At 43.2% G+C, this 22,675-nt stretch overlaps 1 protein-coding gene across 1 annotated transcript in view; it reads left to right on the top strand.

Moving 5' to 3' along the window:
• The window catches only part of PNPT1 (polyribonucleotide nucleotidyltransferase 1), a 43,482-nt gene extending 22,319 nt beyond the window's left edge, over positions 1-21,163 (top strand). The window contains exons 16-28 of the mRNA XM_045010231.1: positions 801-867; positions 961-1,050; positions 1,512-1,565; positions 1,672-1,781; positions 4,632-4,703; positions 4,808-4,871; positions 12,595-12,678; positions 14,141-14,224; positions 16,026-16,132; positions 16,210-16,265; positions 17,317-17,395; positions 18,671-18,718; positions 19,124-21,163. Of these exons, the coding sequence (XP_044866166.1) occupies positions 801-867; positions 961-1,050; positions 1,512-1,565; positions 1,672-1,781; positions 4,632-4,703; positions 4,808-4,871; positions 12,595-12,678; positions 14,141-14,224; positions 16,026-16,132; positions 16,210-16,265; positions 17,317-17,395; positions 18,671-18,718; positions 19,124-19,279 (1,071 nt within the window). The 3' untranslated portion in view covers positions 19,280-21,163. The remainder of the gene's footprint in view (positions 1-800; positions 868-960; positions 1,051-1,511; positions 1,566-1,671; positions 1,782-4,631; positions 4,704-4,807; positions 4,872-12,594; positions 12,679-14,140; positions 14,225-16,025; positions 16,133-16,209; positions 16,266-17,316; positions 17,396-18,670; positions 18,719-19,123) is intronic.
• The last annotated feature ends 1,512 nt before the right edge of the window (positions 21,164-22,675 follow it).

Raw genomic sequence — 22,675 nt, 5'->3', positions numbered from 1 at the left:
GAAGTGTTCTCCTACTGGCTTTTGTATGTTACCGTTCCTGATGTCTGATTTGTGCCCATTTATTCTTTTACGTAGAGACTGTCCAGTTTGGCCCATGTACATGGGAGAGGGGCATTGCTGGCACATGATGGCATATATCACATTAGTAGATGTGCAGGTGAATGAGCCCCTGATGGTGTGGCTGATGTGGTTGGTCCTCTGATGGTGTCGCTAGAGTAGATATGGGGACATAGTAGGCAACGGGGTTTGTTACAGGGATTGGTTCCTAAGTTAGTGTTTCTGTGGTTTGGTGTGTAGTTGCTGGTGAGTATTTGCTTCAGGTTGGGGGAGAGGGGGTCTGTAAGTGAAAACTGGCCTGCCTCCCAAGGACTGTGAGAGTGAGGGGTCGTTTTCCAGGATAGGTTGTAGATCGTTGATGATGAGCTGGAAAGGTTTTAGCTGGGGGCTGTACGCAATGGCCAGTGGTGTTCTGTTTTCCTTGTTGGGCCCGTCCTGTAGTAGGTGACGTCTGGGTACCCGTCTCACTCTGACAATGTTTCCTCACTTCCCCAGGTGGGTATTGTAGTTTTAAGAATGCTTGATAAAGATCTTGTAGGTGTTTATCTCTGTCTGAGGGATTGGAGCAAAAGCGGTTGTACAAGTGTACGTTTGGTTTATACAAGTGACTAATGTATTTTTTTTTCTTGATACTCGTGCTTTTGGGAGGGTATTGATGCTTGTTTTGAGGCAAACAAGCAATCAAAGAAGGAAAGGGTACCACATGCTGCTTTACTTGCTATCTGAAAATTGCATTTTTCTAGTTTCCTCCTTATGCAACTAATGAGATTGGCAAAGTTACTGGTGTCAACAGAAGAGAACTTGGACATGGTGAGTGATACCTAGAGAAGTTAAACATTATTATTGTAGTACTTATTTAATCACTTTTTGTACTGATAGAGTATTTTGTATCTTTAAATGCAGGTGCGCTTGCAGAAAAAGCTTTGAAGCCAGTTATTCCCCAAGATTTCCCTTTCACAATAAGGGTTACTTCAGAAGTCTTGGAGTCAAATGGTATTAAAATTTCATTTTCATTTTTTTTACCTAGTGGCAAAGACCAAATATACTTCTTTAAATTCCTTGTATTAGATAAACTATGCTAGCAGTTCTAGCTAATTAATTTGGTTTGCTATTTAATGGTGCTAGTTGAAATTCTGAAAATGACAAGGATGTGCATGTTTCTGAACCTCAGTTATGGTTGTTAGAGAATTGCTTTAACTTGCAAAGCAGTAGACCTCAAATAAAAAGGGAAGACATAAACTGAAGATTAATAAATGGCATATTTCCCACAAATTTTTCTGATGAAGTTCACTGTTCTAAACCCTTTGTGATAGCAAGTGTAGTCCATTGAATTTCTGGGGAACCCTGTCACCTGGCCAGTAAGGGGTTTAATTTTAGAATTACTGAAGAACTTCTCTAGCTAGTTTTGCTTGTTACTTTTGATCGATACATCTCCATTCTCTGATTCTCCGTAGGATCTTCTTCAATGGCTTCTGTATGTGGTGGAAGTTTGGCATTAATGGATGCAGGTACAATATGTAAAATGCATACAGAGGATAAATTCATTTATTCATTAAATGGCTATAAATTTGGGCATGACAGGATAATACAAATATTTTAATTTATTTCTATTAGGAGTTCCAATATCAGCTGCTGTGGCAGGTGTAGCAGTAGGACTGGTTACTAGATGTCATCCTGAGAAAAATGGAGAAATTGAGGATTATCGTTTGCTGACAGACATCCTAGTGAGTGTTTATAGTAGGTTTCCCTCCTCAATTTGTTTCCTCTTGTCAGATAAGGCTTCCAATATCTCTCTTGCAATATTTCTCCAGAATACTTTGGGAACATGTAATACCAAATTACTGAATAGTTATGGATATATTTTCTGATTTTTGGGGGGTTTCCCCCCTTTTGGGGGAAGATCTCCTTAAGCATATCTATTAACCATATCTTAATTTTATGTGTTTCATTTAAGCTCAATTAACAACTTCACTTCTAGTGAGTTCTGCCTCTTCCATTTGCAGGAAGAAGAGGCACAACTTAGGCCATGCCTACACTAGCACTTACATCAACAAAACTTTTGTTGCTCAGGGGTCTAAGAAAACACACCCCTGAGTGACATAAATTTTGCTGACATAAGTGCTCATGTGCATAGTGCTATGTCGGCAGGAGATGCTCTCCCATGACATAGCTACTCCCGTTTGTTGAACTGGTTTTATGTTGTTGACAGAGCTCTCTCCTGTCGGCATAACGCAGCAGTCTTGCAGCGGCACAGCTGTATGGGTAACACTGTGCAGATGACACTAAACTGGGAGGAGTGGTTGATACGCTGGAGGGTAGGGCTAGGATACAGAGGGACCTAGACAAATTAGAGGATTGGGCCAAAAGAAATATGATGAGGTTCAACAAGGACAAGTGCAGAGTCCTGCACTTAGGACGGAAGAATCCCATGCACTGCTACAGACTAGGGACCGAATGGCTGGGCAGCAGTTCTGCAGAAAAGGACCTAGGGGTTACGGTGGACGAAAAGCTGAATATGAGTCAACAGTGTGCCCTTGTTGCCAAGAAGGCTAACGGCATTTTGGGTTGTATAAGTAGGGGCATTTCCAGCAGATCGAGGGATGTGATCATTCCCCTCTACTCAGCACTGGTGAGGCCTCATTTGGAGTACTGTGTCCAGTTTTGGGCCCCACACTATAAGAAGGATGTGGATAAATTGGAGAGAGTCCAGCGGAGGGCAACAAAAATGATTAGGGGGCTGGAGCACATGACTTATGAGGAGAGGCTGAGGGAACTGGGATTGTTTAGTCTGCAGAAGAGAAGAATGAGGGGGGGTTTGATAGCTGCTTTCAACTACCTGAAAGGGGGTTCCAAAGAGGATGGATCTAGACTGTTCTCAGTGGTAGAAGATGACAGAACAAGGAGTAATGGTCTCAAGTTGCAGAGGGGGAGGTTTAGGCTGGATATTAGGAAAAACTTTTTCACTAGTAGGGTGGTGAAGAACTGGAATGGGTTACCTAGGGAGGTAGTGGAGTCTCCTTCCTTAGAGGTTTTTACGGTCAGGCTTGACAAAGCCCTGGCTGGGATGATTTAGTTGGGTTTGGTCCTGCTTTGAGCAGGGGGTTGGACTAGATGACCTCCTGAGGTCCCTTCCAACCATGAGATTCTATGATTCTATGATTAAAAGCTTGTAAGTGTAGACATGGCTCTAGGGTAGCACTGAAAGTAGGTATCTGTTTATTGACTGATAAGCAATGTATTTTGAGTAAGCCGTCTACCTTTTCTTCTCCCCAAATAGCTGGTTATTCAGTGAGTCTGTGTAAGGGTCCGGGTGCGAGTCCCCTTGTCAGGTGAGGGGTCGTTCTTCGTCTTCGGGCGCCTGGGAACCAGGCCACCTCACTACACAGGAGCTGAGCAAGTAAACAGTACTTTAAGCCCCAGCCCTGGATCAGGGCGGGGCAACAGGCAGTAGTCCTGGGCTCAGACCCTCAGGCAGGGCTGCAGCACACAGGGCTCAGACCCTCAGGCAGGGCTGAGCAGCAGTTCAGTTTATAAGCCCAGGCCCTTGCTCAGGGCGGGGCAGCAACAAACACAGGGCTCAGACCCTCAGGCAGGGCTGAGCAGCAGTTCAGGTAAGTCCAGGCTCCTAAGCCTGAGCGTTGGGGTTGAGGGGGAGACTGCCACCCGTGAGTGGGGTGGCAGGGGGGACACAGGCCCACCCACTCCACTGTGTCCCAGCCCGGGGCCCTAACAGCGGCGTGGATCCGCTGCAGTCAGTGGGGATCCTGGCCGCAACACACTGACATAGGCTCAGGGTCAGCGGCAGCCAGACTGGGGTCGGCTGTCCCCGGGCCACTTCCAATCTCCCCCTCCACTGGTACCTGTGTCGTTGCGGCTTCAGCAGGGGGGTCTACCAGCATGGGCTCCTCAGGAGACGGGTGCACAGGTGGGCTCGACTCCTCCTCGGGGTACCGAGCTTGGGGCAGGCTCGGCCAGTCGTCCTCTGGGTACCGGGCTTGGGGTAGGCTCGACCAGTCGTCCTCTGGGTACCGGGCTCGGGGCAGGCTCGGCCAGTCGTCCTCTGGGTACCGGGCTAGGGGCAGGTTCGACCAGGCGTCCTCTGGGTACCGGGCTCGGGGCAGGCTTGGTTCGGCAGGAGCTCGGGCACCAGCGTCTGTCTTCTCCCGCGGTCGGGCTCCAACTGAGCGCTGGGCCCGGGCTTTTATACTTCCTGTCCCGCCCCTTGACTTCCGGGGGGAGGGGACAGGCGGCGGTGGCTCCGCCCACTGAGGCAGCTGGTCTGGCTTGTCCCTCTCAGGTGCGCCTGGGAGCCAGGCCGCCTCACTACAGTCTGCAATAGCTCATAGAATGCAGAGGAGAAATGTTCAGAGTTAATACAGAATAGTGAAATTGTACTAAAGAAAGGCATTGAAGTCTTACAAGAAGCAACTTTGAATCTAGCAAACAAAAAAACTCTGTGGCTTATAGGTATAAGGATGTGACCTAGGAAATGTTTAGCATGGTCCTTAACTGCAGTATCAAATGTGGATTTAATTTGGCTTGTTTAAAATACTTGCTTTCATGTACCCCTATAGGGAATTGAAGATTACAATGGTGATATGGACTTCAAAATGGCTGGTACTAATAAAGGAATAACTGCTCTGCAGGTATCATAATTGATTAAGTCCCCTTAAAATGAAATATAGAAAATATCACTGGACAGCAGCCGTTCCTTACATATTGATGTCACTTAACTCTTTTTCCACGTTAGGCTGATATAAAACTACCAGGGATACCACTAAAAATTGTAATGGAAGCCATCCAACAAGCCACGGGTAAGTCCATATTTATATGTTGTACCAATTTTAACAGACTAATTCCTAACTTTTTAATATTTTGTTACATACAAAACTCCCATCCTATCTGAACGATCAGAGTGCTGTGGATTGCTAAGATTTAACTTCTGTACATGCTCCTGTATAAAAAAGAGTTAAATATTTGAACTCACATACTATCTCAAGGAAGTCTGGCAGTTCCCTGCCCTCTTATAAATTCCAAATCCTGTCAACAGCTAGGGAAAATGTTTGTTACTCACTCACATAAGCTGCAATTAATAAAGCGGAATGTAAAAGTGCACTGCATGTAGACAATGGGATACTAATGGTTACCAATCCATCACAATATAAATCATATATTGTGGCAGAAATTCAATGATATATCAGACTATTAAACTAATACTGAATTTGAAATATTAAATATTTGGCTGGAAGTTCTATAATTAAACAATTGCAGCCTACATTTGAGTTTGGCTGGTCTAAACAAAGGATTTAGGAATCATTATTTCTCCTACTCTCAATTGGCTAGATGAAATTAACTTTCCTCCCTTTAATTTCGAAACTGAAAAATGACTTGTTGGATCAGCAAAAAACTAAATTTGTCTTGAGTTGGCCATATATCATTGGGAAAAATGAAATTTTTGACAACCAATCCCATTTCAGACCCTACCACCCAGATACTAAAGGAACTCTAAAGGAATTTCAAAATAAAATTGTGTGGAAAAATAGGTTCCCAAGAGTAAATAAGAAAACTCTGTGGACCCACTGTGAAAGGCGGAATATTGATATTTCAGTTTTAGCTTATTTGCAACTAAATCATTATATCAACTCTCAGAGCATTATATCAAATCACATGTAGTAAACCCAAGTTTCAGGAGAGAATTAAGAAGGATAGAAATGCTAATTACAGGAAAGGCTAACTCAGAGGTCCTAATCACTATATGATGCAACAAATTCTTCCTGATTGACCTAGAAGGTTACCATTAGGGGCAATGGGAAAAGGATCTGAAAACAGATACCACTTTGGAGCAATGGACGATATCTGAAGAAAAGACAAAACTTCATCTATTTGTGTAAATTTTAAGGAAATTTGTTACAAAATACCTTATTCCATTTAAGCTAAGGGAAATTGAACTAATAAATGCTGAAGAGACTGTGGATGATTAGGGACCTTTATGATGGGAATGCCCTAAGATAATATTTTGGAGGAAAATAATAAATAGAATTTTCAAGGTAACTAAAATTAGGCTACATGTAGAACCCATAGTGATTCTGTTAAGTTACAGTATGAAGGAGATTATTGATTTTGGGAAGGACTTATTGATAACACAGTTACTATGAACAGCCAAGTGTGTGCTGGCTTATTTTTTGGAAAAAGACAGATCCCCACTCCAAACATTAGTGGTGTTCAAAACGAGGTATGGAAAATCCTTTTAATGGACAGAGAGCTTTATATCAGGATCAAGTAGATTTCATAATGAATGGTTATCATTTTTGAAATTTGAACAAATAAATATATAGTAAAAGGTGACCAAACACACATGGATCTTTTGAAGGTGACACATACATGGAAAGTATGTGTATGGAAAGTATGGGCATGTCTACACTTACCTCCAGAGCAATTGATCCAGCGGGGGTTGATTTATCGCATCTCGCGAAGACACAATAAATCGACCGCCGAGCGCTCTCTCATCGACTCTGATACTCCACCAGAGTGAGACGCATAGGCGGAGTCGATGGGGGAGCGGCAGCAGTCGACCTATCACAGTGAAGACACCATGGTAAGTAGCTGTAAGTACGTCGACTTCAGCTACACTATTTTTGTAGCTGAAGTTGCGTAACTTAGACCGAGTATGGACCAGGCCTTTCTGTATGTAAGCTTGTATGTAAAGTTCATATACACTAATGACAAAAAAAGTTTTATTTTTAGAAGGTCTCAGTTGGTTGCATCCATTGGGAGAGAAAAGGAAGGAGTGGCACTTTGCGCACCCTTCCTCCTCCCCCCCGCCTCTGTCCTTCATCTAGTTACACAGCAACACTTCTGCTCCACTTGGCCACTAAGCAGCCAGCCTCTCAGCTCCTTGAAGCCGCAATGCCCCTACCCTGGAGGGCTCTCCCACCCCAGCAGTACTAGCACCCTCATCTCACCAGCTCCCCTGTTCTTTGAGTGCTGTCCCTGTGGGTGCTCCACTTCAGGTGATGGTGTGTCTTGGTGCCGTTGATCGGAGGCTTTTCCATAGCAGTGCTCGGTTGGGCCACATGCATGCTCAGCTGTCTTGCGGCGTCTGTCCTGTTGAACACGCGTGCACAGCCCATCCCCCTCAGTTCCTCCTGTGCTCCTGTCGACTCCGGAACTCCACCAACGCGAATGGCGGTACGGAGTCGACATGGGGAGCCGCGGACGTCGATCCCGCGCCGTGAGGACGGTAAGTAATTCGAGCTAAGGTACTTCAACTTCAGCTACGCTATTCACGTAGCTGAAGTTGCGTACCTTAGATCGACACCCCCCCCCACTAGTGTAGACCAGACCTTAGCTTTGTTAGTTCTCTCTAGTTCATACTTCCCCCTCAGGCCACACAAACTAACATTAACGACTATGCCAGGTTCTCCTGGCTTTAAAAGATGTGGCTCCTGCTGTGAGGCAATCCTAGATCCAATGGTCACTCTCAATGTATGAGGTGCATTGGAGAGATGCACATTCCTTCTAAGTGCATTCATTGCAGCAACTTGAAGGCATGAGCCCACTGAGACCAGGACCTCCACCTGAAGGTGATCCTAATGGAGAAATCACTTCTCCCAGGATCAGACAAGGACGACCACAGCTCCTCAGGAAAGTGCTCACCAACGTGGTCTAAATCGTCAATGAACACGGCTCCATCCTCCTCAGAAAAGAGGATGAGAGCCTCAATCTCTCCTGCAGCGGGAACCATGGAAAAAGAAATGGTACCCTGGGTGGTCTCTCCCCCTGGTGCTGACGGCTAAGAGAGTGAATGCATATGACTCTCCCGGCACCAGCCACGCCACGGAACCGAAAGACAAAAAGGAGGAGTTGAGACCTAACCCACCAAGTCTCCTTCATGGCACCAACGCATATGGCACGGACAACTGAGCCGGCACCGACCATGCCCCGCCACCCTTTCCATGGTATGTGCCCCCGTATGCCTTCCCCCTTTCAGTGGCCTACGTGGAACCCATGGGCAGCATATAAGGCCCAATACACCGCACCCTCCTCACCACAAAGGGGAGAGTTACAGTCCCCACCAGGATCACCAGTTCCCGCTACATCACTGGGACCAGACGACACAACACAAGAACCCGAGGGGAACGTGGGCAGTGAAGATACCTCGCCCGCGCATAACTCATCCTCCTCTCCGGACGAAGCCATCAAGCCACCTCCACCAATGATGGTGGATGACTTCAAACAATTCCAAGAATTGTTTAAAAGGGTAGCAGCCAGTCAGGACATCCCACCGGAAGAAGTCCAGGAAAACCAGCACAAACTACTACAAATCATAAAGCCATCAGCCACCTCTAAGATAGCTCTCCCTATCTCGAACCTGCTGACATGGTATGGCAAACACTGGCATCAACCCCTCCAACATGCAAATGTGCAGAAAGGAAGTACTAGCCAAGGGCATGGCTACACCCACCACCAACCTAGCTCATTGGTAGTGGATGCCGCAACTCACAGGGCGAAACAAACCCAACAATGGGCAACGCCACAGGACAAGGAACACAAATGACAGAATTTACTGGGCAGGAAGGTATACACCTCATCCATGCTACAGTCCCGCATTGTGAACTGTAGTGCCCTTCTCACTAAATATGATTATGATAATTATAATAAGCTCTTTGAATTTGCCTCGGAACTTCCTGAGGAAGAGAGAGTGGAACTAAAGACAGTACTTGTAGAGGGTCAGTTAGTTTCCAGAATGGAATTACAAGCTACCCTGGACATGGCCGATACCGCTGCACGTACGACTGCGATGGCCATCACAATGTGGAGAGCATCGTGGGTCTAAGCATCCGGCATACCTAAGGAGATGCAATTAAAAGTGGAGGACTTACCATTCAAGAAAGACAAACTTTTCTTGGCGAAAAAGGATTAAGTCCTTCACACAATGAAAGACTCTCGTGCCACACTACGCACATTAGGTATTTATACTCCTCCCCACAAAAAGAGGAGGTACCAGTCATACCAGTACCCACAAGACACTCAGTTTAATCGCCTACAATCCAGACCTTCTGAGGTGAACAGACAGAAAAACAGACTGCCACGCTGGAGACAGACACAGCCACAACATGCAGCATCCCAACCTTCAGACAACAAGCCGCAATTTTGAAGATTTGGTCGAGGGCCTGAACGACCTCCTCACGACTCCAGCGCATACCACCGTATTTGGCCATCATCTACAGCATTTCCAACAAGCCTGGGAGCACATTACCCAAGACTGTTGTGTTTTGGAGATAATAAAATCGGGCTATTCCATCCCCTTTACTTCTTGTCCCCATATCCTCCCCGTCCCTCTTCAGGGACCTCTGTCACGAGCAGCTTCTCAGACTGGAAGTAGAGTGCCTACTACAGTTAGGAGCCATGGGACCCATATAAATGGAATACAGGGGAAAGGAGTTTTACTCCCATTATTTTTTGACAGAGAAGAAAAGCAGGGGATTGCGCCCAGTTATAGACCTCTGAAACTCAACAAATTCATTCGCTCCGAAAAGTTCAAGATGATCACTCTAGGCACGATAATTCCTATGCTGGAACAGGGGGACTGGTTTTCATCCCTCGACCTACAAGACACATTTCCACATCATGATTCATCCAGCCCACAGACGATTCCTCTGATTTACAGTCGGACACGAACATTTCCAATACCATGTACTCCCATTTGACCTTTCCACAGCACCAAGGGTGTTCTCTAAGACCCTAGCGGTTGTCACAGCACACTCGCGCAAATGTGTGATCATAATCTTCCCCTACCTCAACGACTGCCTTCTCAAAGGACGCACGTACGCAGAGACAGAAACATTCACCCGACTCACCTTTGATCTTTTCCAGAACCAGGGACTCCAAATAAACATAAAAAAGCCCATGCTAATACTGACAGAACACCTGGAATTCATCGGGGCACGCCTTGACTCAGTACAAGGCAGAGCGTTTCTTCCGAATGCCAGAGTTCTAACCATAAAACATCTGGTAGACACAATCTCCTTCTGTCCCCAAATCGAAACAAGAACTTGTCTACAACTATTAGGACACATGGCCGCTACCACATACATGGTAAAACACGCCAGGCTACACATGGTGCTTTCAAAGCTGGCTGAACTCAGTGTACAGACCCACCAAACACAACATACACAGGCTAGTCAAACCACCCTACAAGATCCTGGATTCTCTCAGGTGGAGGACAACATCGGCAAATCTAATGATGGGTATTCCCTTCCAACAACCCCCAACCTCAGTACTGATCACAACAGACACATCTCTATTGGGCTGGAGAGCACACTTAGACAACATACTGCACAAGGCAAGTGGTCACCAGCTGAAACACACCTACACATAAATCTCTTGGAACTTAGAGCAGTGAGAAATGCCTGCTGTCACTTCCTCCCTCTAATAAGGAACAAATCCATCCGAGTCATGACAGACAACGTAGCATGCATGTTCTACGTCAACAGACAAGGGGGGGCCTGATCCCACTTCCTCTGCACCGAAGCCGTGATGCTATGGAACTGGTGCATCTGCTACAATATAAATATCTTAGCCTCTTACCTTCCTGGGTGCCAAAACACCACTGCAGACACCATCAGCAGAAACTTCTCATGGGAACACGAATGGGAAATGAATCCTACAACGCTCCACAGAATATTCAGACATTGGAGGTTCCCTTCCATCAACTTATTTGCCATGTCCCAGAACCGCAAATGTACCGGGTTCTGTTCCAGAGCAGGACTCGGCCCCCAATCCCTAGGGGATGCCTTTCTAATCCAGTGGGACACCTCACTTATTTACACTGTGATGGGGTCTGCTTACCCTGCGCTAGCCCAGACAGGGTTAAGCCCATATTATTGATAGCGGAAGTCCCGCCTCACAGACGGGACTGGGCATTCTCCAAATGCTCTAGCAGTATAAAGGGGGGAAGCCCAGGTCATTCTGGGCTGGAATCTGCAGGGGAAGGACCTGTCTGGGAAGCTTCTGCGGAGGTACAGCCGTGGCCCCCGTCTGCGCCGGGAACCAGAGCCCTTCCGGGCCCACTTGAACCCCTGCTACTGCAGGAGCCACAGGAGGTGACCGGCAGAACAGACCACAGAGAAGCCAAAGGCTCATGCAAGATCTCAATGTGGATACTGATAGGAAGTGACCCAGGGAGGGTGACGGAGTGGTACCTCCTGTCCAGGAAACCTCAGCGCTGAGTTAGTGGCAAATTGCTCCACCACTGTTCGGGCCCTGGGTCGGGGCATGATGGAGTTGGGTGGGCCCGTGCCCCCCTACCGGGGCTGCCACACCCCTTGTGGGTGTGCCCCCCCCCCATTGGACTCTGGCCGCTAGGCCGTGCTGCTCTGCATTCCAAGGGTGGATCTATTGAACTTTGGCCTCTAGGCCATGCTGCCCCAATCCTAGGGGCCATCACTTGTGTTTTGGACTTCTCTGGCCATATGAGACAGGGCAGAGAATTTCTTGACTGCACAAGACTGTATTGATGTTGGCAGTGGGAATATAAATAACATGAAGATGCCATTCAGTGGAGAGCCTGAGAGGTTTCAGGGCATCATAAGATAGGGATGGTTCATGTCCCTTTACAAGGATACTTGCATTTTTGACTGAAACTGCTAACTCAAGGTTTTGAGAATCTGCTATTAAAGCTGTTAACCAAACACTTCACAGGCAGTGACTAAATCATGTTAATTGTTACACATGGCCTGTCAGCTGTGCCATGCAGCCTTCCTTCTTCCTAAAGCATGTAGCCAGGACTCTCCCAACCTCCTTGTGGAAACCTTCAGTACTCTGCTTTGGATGGATAGTTTTTTGGAAAATACATTGTCTAAACAGAAATGTTTGCTTTGGCCTAAAGGTGTGACTAATGCTGAGAGAACATCTTTATTAAACTAAATTGCTTTTTATGAAAGGAATTTTTTTAGAGAATCTTTGTGGATCATGAAAGGTTAAAAGCACGGTAGTGCCTCTCCCAAATAGAGTAGCTTATCCTTCCTGACTAGTAGCTTGGATTAAACAAAAAAGTACATTTTTAAAATATTGAAACATTTTATTAATAGATAATATAAAGAAAAAATGGTGGGGGAAGTGTTACACAAATAACATTAAGAGAATCAAACAAGAACATTATTTTTGTGGTACACCAGAGTTTCTATAATCTTTGAAGGTCTCTATGACCTGAGGATCTTTATATAATTTTTAGCACACTGTGCTATTTTGGACACTTCAGATTTGAAGCTGTGTACCAATAAATTGTGCTGAAGGTGCAGGGCTCTTTTATAAAGAAGAGAGACCACAGAAAAATCCCTCTAGAATAAGAGGTCATTATGGAGCCTATACTATCTCTATAATTTATGCCACATCAATGGCAAATACTAAATTTGTCATGCTAGATGCTCACATTAGGTTAGACAGCCTCCTTGTATCCTACCTCTCAAATTTAAAAGCAAACATAATGTAAGTTTATTTTCACTTTAAACATAGTACTGTCTTTTTTTTCCACAGTTGCAAAGAGAGAAATCTTGCAAATTATGAACAAAACAATTGCAAAACCCAGACCAAACAGAAAAGAAAATGGACCAGTTGTAGGTAATATTGCATGTACAGTAACTCCTCACTTAACGTTGTAGTTATGTTCCTGAAAAATGTGACTTTAATCGAAACGATGTTAAGTGAATCCAATTTTCCCATAATAATTAATATAAATGGGGGAGGGGCATTAGGTTCCAGGGAATTTTTTTTGCCAGACAAAAGGCATTGTATACATTTTAAACAAGCAGTTTAATACAGGTATAAGTTTTAAACAATTTTTAAAGAAACCATTTAATACTACAATTATCATTGCTGAGTTTGAAGCTTGGTTGAGGTGGTGGAGTCAGAGAGTGAAAGAGGGTGGATTGTCCGGCTGCTCCTCTTGCTGTTCTTGCAAGCACACTTACCGACTTTGCCAGGGGCAGGGGGCTCAACCCTTGGCCCATCCACTCCACCCCTGCCCCCACGCTTAACCCACCTCTTCTCCCCCCCACACCTCTTCCCCCTTTAATCTGTGCGCCGCGTCCTCGCTCGTCCCCTTTCCACCCAGCCTCCTGCCCGTGGCAATCAGCTGGTGTGCGGTGTTCAGGAGGCTGGGGGGAGGAGCGAGGACGCAGCATGCAGCCTTCTCCCTCTCCCCAGCCTCCTCAACGCCGCAAACCACCTGATTGCCACGGGCAGGAGGCAGAGGAGGGAGGGAGGAGGCTGCGCACCGCATCCTTGCTCCTCCTGAATGCCTCAAGACAGCTGATTGCCGCGGGCAGGAGGCGGGGGGAGCAGGGAGAAGGCACTGATCCGCTGGGTCTGCTGGCGGGCAGGAGGCATTGGCGGGGGGGGCATAAGGGAGCTGATAGGGGGACTGCCAGCCGAGGACAAAGCAGGCAACCAAACAATATTATTGGGGAGCATTCCACAACTTTAAACGAGCATGTTCTGTAATGGAGCAGGGACGTAACATCGAAACAACGTTAAGCGGGGAGTTAGCAATACACAATTATGTACAGTAACTTTTAAGATGAGATATTGGAAATAAGCCTCTGTTTAAAATATTTTGTTATAATGGTCCTCAGTTATGTGTAGGTGGTTCTGTTTTTGTTTTTGTTGGCTCAGTGTTTCCCTCTCTCCCCCCAAAATTTGTGAAACTTGGTTAAATTTAAGGATTTCAAATATTGTTTTGAGGGTAGGAACTTTAAACTCCCAGTTCTATCTGTTTGTTCCTCTCTCACTAAATCTGTGTAAGTTATATACATGTATATGAGTGCTGGCTTTGACCTTTTTTGTGTTTTATATCTGTTAGAATTCCTGATCAAAAACTTGTACTGACCCAGGTTCTGATTTTCTTTGTAGTTAAACTTCATTCAGTCATTGAAGAGAAACATATTTCATTAGCATATTTAGCAAATCTTTACAAACCAGGCCACTAAAATTAAAATATAAATGAGTATCACTTGATTTTAGAAATACCACAAGAATTTATAAACTCTGCATTTCAGACTGTGACTTACATGCTATTTTTCAGAAACTGTTCAGGTACCACTATCAAAAAGAGTGAGGTTTGTTGGCCCAGGTGGCTATAACTTAAAAAAACTTCAAGCTGAAACTGGTAAGAGAATTATTTTTTTTTTAATTGAAATTGTAGAGATGTGATATTGGCTCTCTTCGGTGTCTGGGAAACCCTTACTCTGTGGGATTTCATTTTATTGGCAATAGTAGCACACTAGATTATTAAATGCCTAAAGACTTTGTTAATGCAGAGTTAACATTGCCCAGTGATGTCTTGTGCCCTTCTGATATCTGGGAGTGGCTAAAGGTATACCTCAGAAAACCAGGAAATATAGTGAAGGTACACTTCTCCCCCACAAGGCACCATTAACTCTGTCCCTGGAGCTGGCAATAGTCTCTGGGAATGGTTCAGTGAATGGAGTGGGATGTGGGGTGTTTTGTCATAATAAGTAGACATGATGAAGTTCTAAGAGAATGTTCTATAGTGTTATGCTTCCAAGATTTGAATTTCAGCATTTGTCCGTGCACATTTCAACTGCCTTCATTGTTATGTGTAACTGAATTGAATGGTGGAGGGATGAGGTGGAGTAACATGGCAGAACTCTGACTGTGAGAGGAGAGGTGCATGTGTACTTTGAAGGATCAAGTATGCCTTATTTCAGTGCTAAGATTTGTATGTTGTGTCTAGAGAGGTACACGAGGGTGTCTTTTTGCTATGGGGATTGTCAGCAGTCCAGCGGCATACATGCCAATGGACTCCCGGGCTCACTGGGGGTTAATTGAAGGCAGTGTCACAGAAGAAATTTTTGGGGCAAGATTGACGGGAAGATCAAATTTAGCAGGTTTGGGGTGGGGTGTGTTTAGTAGGTTCAGGGCATGTATTGACTACAAAATTAAGTCAATCTACGTTCAGTTCAACTTACAGCCACTGCAGTAATTACTGCAGTTTTTCATGTCCACACTACCCTCCTTATGTCAGTGGTGTGCTTGTCAGGAGCACTTCCACCAACTTAAATGGAGGCAATGTTGCGGGCTGAGAGCCCAGGCTCCCAACTCTGTGTGGAGCTAGGTGCAGGGAGACCAGCTGCTGCCTGGGCTCTCAGCTCCATTCCCTACACTAACATAGGCCCTACGTTTCTTGTGGAGGTGGAGTTATGTCAGTGTAGTAGGGCGCTAACATCGCCTGGAGCAAGGCTGTAGCGTAGACGCTGACACAATTAGGTTGACATAAGCTGCCTTACATCTACCTAACTCTCTAGTGTAGACGAGGCTTCAGTGTTTTACATGTAAGCAGCTCCTGTTTGCTAGACCTGACCTAATCCCAAATTTTGCTGTAGCAAAGAGAATTTGTTACCGTGTCCTTCAGTGGTCATGTGCTCTGTTCCTAAAATGTTCTGTAGCATCTGTAAGGGCAGAATGGTACTATGGATGGCATACTGGGTGTTGCTGAAACAGGACAGAATTTAGGTTGTGTTGCAGGATAGCATATATCTAGGGCTCAGACTCAGTGTCTGGGTACAGCTCGGGTTCTATGACCACAGCATAACACTTTGAGCGACCCAGTTACTGTGACTACAGCCTGCCTGGATATCTGTTGCTTCAACAGAGCAGTTCTATACAGTGTTGTCTAGCCACAATATAAACAAATGAGTGTAAGCCCTGATTAAGATGTAATATTCTGATGACAGTACATTGACATGATTTACAGCTTTGGTGTAAGTGAAGCCTTCAGGTAAAATTCACTATAAAACACCAAGCCCACACAAGATCACATGCTCCCATAAGTCTTAATATGGGTCTGCAGTGGTATGAATTTCCTCTTTATTGGGTTAGCTGTAGAGGAAATTCTAATTTCATGTTTGTCATCAGTGTTTAATTCCATGTGCATTTTTATTTTTAAGGGGTAACAGTGAGTCAGTTGGATGAAGAGACGTTTTCTGTGTTTGCCCCAACACCTAATGCTATGTATGAAGCACGAGAGTTTATTAACGAAATCTGCAAAGATGATGTAAGGACAGACTCATTATTTGCTTTGTATTTCTTTATTTTATGAACCTGTGTCTTACACCTTTTTTTTCCCTGCAGCAGGAGCATCATTTGGAATTTGGAGCAGTTTATACAGCCATAATAACTGAAATTAGGTAAGATATACTTGTCTTCTGAAGTTGAGGTGAATTCATACATATGTATATACATTTCATTATATCAGGAAGTCTAATTGATACCTGGGATATTTTTTTAAATGGTCACTTACAATATACTTATGTTAACTCATTACAAATTTATATCCCTTTAGAAACCAGAAATCCAGGTTCTGGGGTTATCTTACAGCTATATAAAACTGAAAGGTTCAGTGAGGCATTGGCCTTGAGAACTCAGGGGTCATGGAAGGATTATTGTTTGGACTGTCTACTGATTCTTTAGGAAAGGAGATTTGAAGCCCTACCTTGTATACATCTTCTGGTGATACCACCAGAAGGGGACTCTCTTCCCAAGGAGCAGGCGAGCCCGGCAGACCTGAATGTAGAGTAACTTAGCACCGGTTCATCTATGTAGACCCATTGCAGAAGATTGTTAGGCAGTATTAAGAATGTAGAGGAGCGGACCCTTTTATAAGTGGGAACCCTTATAAAACTAGATACTGTTTGATAATATATATTTCCTTTCTGACAAAGTTTTAAAAAAAAATTGTAAAACCACTGCAGGACAGATGTACTACCCTCCAAGACTTACGTAGAAAATCACTGTGCTGCTGGTGAGATTGCCGTCAGCGCCTCTCCTAGTATTTTTCTGTTGAAAAAATTATCCTCTTCTCCTTTTCTCAACAGAGCTTTTCTGTACACTTTGCTGTATCTGTCTTATGTATTTTTAAAGCCTCTAACACTTGGCACTCAGATGTAGTAGGAGTTTGCCTTTCGTTTACTACAATGGCATATATTGATTTAAAAGATAAACCTAGAAAAATATGTACTAGTCATTTGTTATTGAAAATAAAGCTTGCATTTCAGGACAGACAGTTTAAATAAATGTGTGCACCTGCTCTGTTCTGATAGGTCAACAAGAAAATAAAAGGACCAATAAAATCTTACTAAGGAAATTCAATTTATGTTTCCATTGGAACCATGAACCAGAATAAATGTACAGTTGTCTAGACAAATTATTTTGAAATAACCAAACTCTTTTATGATGCAGAGATATTGGAGTGATGGTAAAACTGTATCCGAATATGTCTCCAGTGCTACTTCATAATTCACAACTTGATCAAAGGAAGGTAATAAAAGTTGTTCAAATTAATAGAAAAACAAGGGGGCAAAGTATTTCTGGGTTTCCAATCAAGATTTCTCCTATTTTTTTTTAATTAAGTTGTTCAAATGACCTGGGAGAGGGGTTAGTGTAGCAATCTATCTTCATTGCAGCACCAGTCTGTAGGATTAAAGGGAGATTATATTGCCCTTCCTACAGCAATCAGGTATAAGGAAATGCATGTGGAGAGGAAGAGGGTAAGGGCTTCAAATTTCAGACACTTACTAGCCGAAAGCTCATCAGAAAGAAAGAGGCACGGCCAAGGTCCAGGGACATCACCCTGGTAAGAATGGGTATATATGGGTGGGGGAGGCTGGCATTGCCCTTGGATAGTATATCTCCTTCCCTGTCCTGCATGCTGGTCTTGACCTGTAGGTTTTGTGTATGAGGGGAAAGCGGGTTTAACAAAAACAGATGTAGTAAGTAGAATTTTAAAGGATTATATAATATAAAATTAACAATATTAAAATCAGTATAGTATGATAAACTGTACATTATGATTTTATTTCATTTAATTGCATGTGGTGTACCTTGGGGCATAGATGCAAAGTTTTATTCTTTTCCTAACTAATATATCTTGGGTACCTTGAGTTAGTAGCTCGCAGGTAAAGATCAGTCCCAGGTCCTATGCGTGATATACTGCTGAAAATCTTATCTCCTGCACTGGCTACTATGAAAAACAGTTTCCTTATTTTTCTGAACTTTCTATGAACTGACTGCATGCTCCAACAGGGATTAGTGGTACAAACAATGTACTATCATGCTGCATACTGGTGCTGCATCAACAAGAGACAGCCCCGGTGGGAGAGAGGTTTCAATAAACAAATAGTTTTATGTATGTGCTGAATACCCCTCTTAGACTGAGTAGTTCAGTATTTAGGACCAAATTCTTACCTTGTATACTGAAGGTACAGCTCCATTGAGATCACCTGTTACTGAGAGAAGTGTATTGCCCTCAGAGATAGTGAATGTTTGGCATTTAACTTTTGTTTTTCACCATAGCATATTGTAAAACAAACATGATTCTGCCAGGGTATCCTGATCAGTTTAAATCCTCCATTCTAGTTGGAAAACTTGACTCCATTTAATTCCTGTTAAGTCACAATGCTATATTCTAAGTAAAACAGAAACCTTTACAAAAAGCTTTTATGTACCCATTACTCTTAGTAAAGCTAACTAACTCTTTCTATAACTTTCTGAATTTAAGAACATTTTGTTTAATTATGTAAATATTGTGTTCTAGATTAAACATCCTAGTGCCTTGGGATTAGATGTTGGCCAAGAAATTCAGGTATTTATTTAAACCTTGAAAGTGTTGAAAAAAAACTTTGTAGATTTTGGTTCATTATCTGAAGGTGTAATAGTTTCCATATTATCCTTGTTTTGTGTTTGCATAGGAGGAATATGGCTACATCTGCTATGAAAAACTTAAGTCCATCATACTTCATAGCTTTGTGCCTTGGTTAAAAGCCTGATCCTGTTCCCTTGGAATAAATGGGGTTTTAGCCATTGACTTCAGTGGGAGTAGGAATTGATTGTGCAAAACAGATTTAAAAAACTATGAAAACTTATGTTCTTGATATCAGTATTTAGCATTCACCTTAAATTTTGTTTCTTTAGTTTGATATGGTTAATTCTTACACTGAAACTTAATGTAACCATGTCATAGTCTGAAAGCAATCTCATTTCTTCTTAGGTGAAATACTTCGGACGTGATCCAACTGATGGCCGAATGAGGCTTTCACGTAAAGTACTTCAGTCACCAGCCACAACTGTGGTTAAAACTCTAAGTGACAAAAACAGTATTGTAATGGGAGGTGCAATTCCAGAGTCATCTAGCTCATCCTGTTGACTAGTAAGATCATAAGGACTGCTATGGTCATATTAGTGCTGAACTTTTTAACGACTGAACAAATATTGTACAGATAACATTTTAATTTTGTATAAATACTGTTTGATGCTGGTTGCTATTGAACTTTTCATCACTATCTCATAGGCTATTTCGTTCTGTCACAAAAAGCTTAGTTTCGTTGTAGTATTGTTACAAATTATGTAGAATTGCCAAGGAAAAATCGACAATTCTAGACTTTGGGTCAGCTACCGTATGTAAGCTATCAGAAAAGAACTCTCTTTATTTTTAAGAAGTCTTACTCAAAATGCCAAAGAGGAGATACAAACCCTGCTTAAAGAAATGTAAAGTTTGCTGCTTTCTTGGAAGTTCTGATCCGCACAGTGGAATGCCTGAAGCTGTCACCCTTACACAAAAATGTTTTCATGGTGTCTCCCTAACATGCATTTGACTGTAGTCTTAGTTTAAGGTTTTTCAAAAGAATATTACTTGCGTTTTTTCTTCAGAAGCCAATGGGACAGTAGACAAAAGTGACTGTTTATAAAGTGGAGGCAAAAGCATGCCATGTCATTGGCAAATTAAATTTTTTAGTAGTAATCACTTAAGATATTGTCACTGGTTTAGAACAATCTTATTCTCTAGATTGGTGGAGCTATATGCTGATTTAGAGGAATGCAAAAATAAACTTAATTTAGTGCATTTTTAACAAACATTTGTGAATGTGGAACCTTTTTGATTTAACCAATATTTTATCAGTTGGTCCCTGGAAAAGAATGGTATCTTGCATTTTCTTTGAAAGATAACATGGTACCAAATAATACAATTTTAATAAAAGCATACTATTCTAGAACCTATAGACTGACAATAGTGAATCAAATAAATACGTAGAAATAGAAACTATCAAAGCTAAGAGGTGATGTAAAGTGTCATAATTTTAAGATGCTGTTAGAAAATTTGGCTAAAATTCCATCAGTATCTTATGCTGCTATTCAGAGTAAGAATAGTGAGAATCAAGGAACCTCCAATTGCATAGGTTCTCCTGTAGCTCCTTAAAATACGACATTTTCAGAGTTAATACTTCAGGAATATCTGATAGCATTCCAACATAAATGGTAAAAGTGAGAAGCCCTTTTTCACTGACTGTTCTTTACATAAGGCAAAACTAACTCCACAATTTTTTTTTTTTGGATATTCCACTTTTAGTTTAGCACTTAAATTAGCACAGTGTACCTCTGTTAGTCAAAGCCCAACTGCAGGACACAACCATATAATGAAGGACATAAGGAAAAAAATTTCATCAATCTGCAAGTTATGTGGAATTTCTGATAACTTAGAATTAAATGTTGATGACACCCCCCCCAAATAAAATATATAACAAATATAAAAACAAATAGGAGTATTGAGATAATACATTCCCCCCACCCCCCCCAGCTCTGAGTTAAACCATTGTGTCTGGTATACTTTTAAAAATAAATTGTCTTAATTCAGTGGAGGAGTTTTAACATTCTTAATGTTCAGTCAAGATGATTTCATCAGATTCTCTTAGACTCAAAGGGACACTTTTAAAAGGTTATAAGAATTAACTGTTTGTCTGCCGCCATGTGTGGAGGCTTCCAAAACCAGTTAAGAAAGCACCTATTCCCATGCTGCTCTCAAACTTTGTCTAACAGTAGAAAACCAAGCCTTCTGTCAGTGGCAAGTAGGCTCTGAAGCTCCCAGAATTAAAAAAAAAAAAAAAAGTGGAGTAACATGCAGGGAAATATTTATCTCTTAGTACAAAATAAACACTTGTGTTTGAGGAGGAGAAATGTGAACACTTGAGTGTGAATATACAGCCACAATTATTTTGCTATTTTTTATTCTTAATAAATATTAAAAGAACATTGACCCGGTTATATTTGTAGTCTTTTGTTCCTCACAGTATAAGCTTGAAATGTATAATTTTTTCCCTACCAATCTTTTGCTTGTCCAGTTGTCTCAGTGTTATAGTATTTCCAGTGAGATACCCTTTCACTTCCTGGTTTTGTTAATACGAATTACCAGCACAGATAACCAATGAGGTCACACTCAGTGGGTAATATTATTGGGGTAACATATGCTAATGATCTCAGATCAGCCCTAAACAGAATCTGAGCAGAGAAATGTTTTAGCTTTTCATTGACTTCCTTTAGGAAATATAACCTCGTTCTAAATGTTCCCACAGTTTCTAGTACAGTCTCTGTTCGATGGACACTGAAGTTCTGTTTTACATTTTTCTTTTAACAGTTGGCCAACAAAGTAGTCTCGTTACTAAAGTGATTATATTGATTTTGTTCATGAGGCACTGAGCTGTTTTTCAACATCAAAGGTTTAATAAGGCACTCCACTAGATGTCCTGTGAAGTTGATGGTTTGGAAACTGACCTGAATCCAATTCTTCACCCAGTTGTGAAGGTTAATAATTAGAACATTTGAATGGCTAGGACTGATGTGCTTTAATTTAATATTAAATGTTAATCTATTGTAGCTCATTTAACTCCTCAAAGTGTGGTTATACTCTGAAAAATGACACTGCAAAAATGGCATTGTAGCATTCCAAATCTGCTCACTTCTTATTTTTGTAATTACTAGCCCTGCAAACTCAATCTGTGGGGTGAATCTGAAGTTCTTTGAGTGATTGCTCATGTGTATTCCACAATAGATGTACATGCTCGCCACGTGCACCGGTGCTGGAAGTTTTTCCCCTAGCAGTACCCTTACGGGAGCGCCCTAGTCATCCCTATAATGGCGCTTCCATGGTGCGGTATAAGGGGCACAGCATGCTCCCCCAACCCTCAGTTCCTTCTTGCCGCCAGTGAAGGTGCTTCGGAACTGCTCTGCTCCAGCTTTGCTGTAGCTTGTCCCCAAAACTGCTTGTTCATTCAGTGTATGGTATCTGCAGTTAGTTTAGTTTAGTTTAGCTAGAGCGCCCGGGCCATGGCATGCCCCGTGCCCCGGGTTTTCAGTTGTGGGACACTTGTAAACTGTTTACGCTGTTCGTGGGAAACACACCTCAGCGATCACGGCAAGATTTGCAAGTCGTTTAAGCCTCGGACCAAGAGAGAAAGGGGCATCAGGCTCCGGGCTATTCTGATGGAGTCGGCGCTGACCCTGGCTCTGGTGCGCCGCTCTGAGTCGGCACCAGGCACCGTGGTGTCGGTGCGCGGCGACCCTTTGGTGCCATTGACTAGTTGGCACCGCTTCCTGTCCACGGGGCATGCCAAGAAGGCTAGGAAGAGGCCTTCTCTGCGGCACCAGAGTAAACCCGGGACAGAGGCTAGACCTGTGTTGGGCAGTCCTCGATCCCCACCAGCATCTAGGCCTCTGACTCAAGCAAGGCCCATTTGGAGCAGGCCTCCCCGGATGTTCGGATGCCCTCCAC

This window comes from Mauremys mutica, chromosome 3 (genome assembly GCF_020497125.1).
Source record: "Mauremys mutica isolate MM-2020 ecotype Southern chromosome 3, ASM2049712v1, whole genome shotgun sequence".
Lineage (NCBI taxonomy): Eukaryota > Metazoa > Chordata > Testudines > Geoemydidae > Mauremys > Mauremys mutica.
The sequence above is the reverse complement of the archived record's forward strand: the minus strand, read 5'-3'. Positions and strand labels throughout refer to the sequence as shown.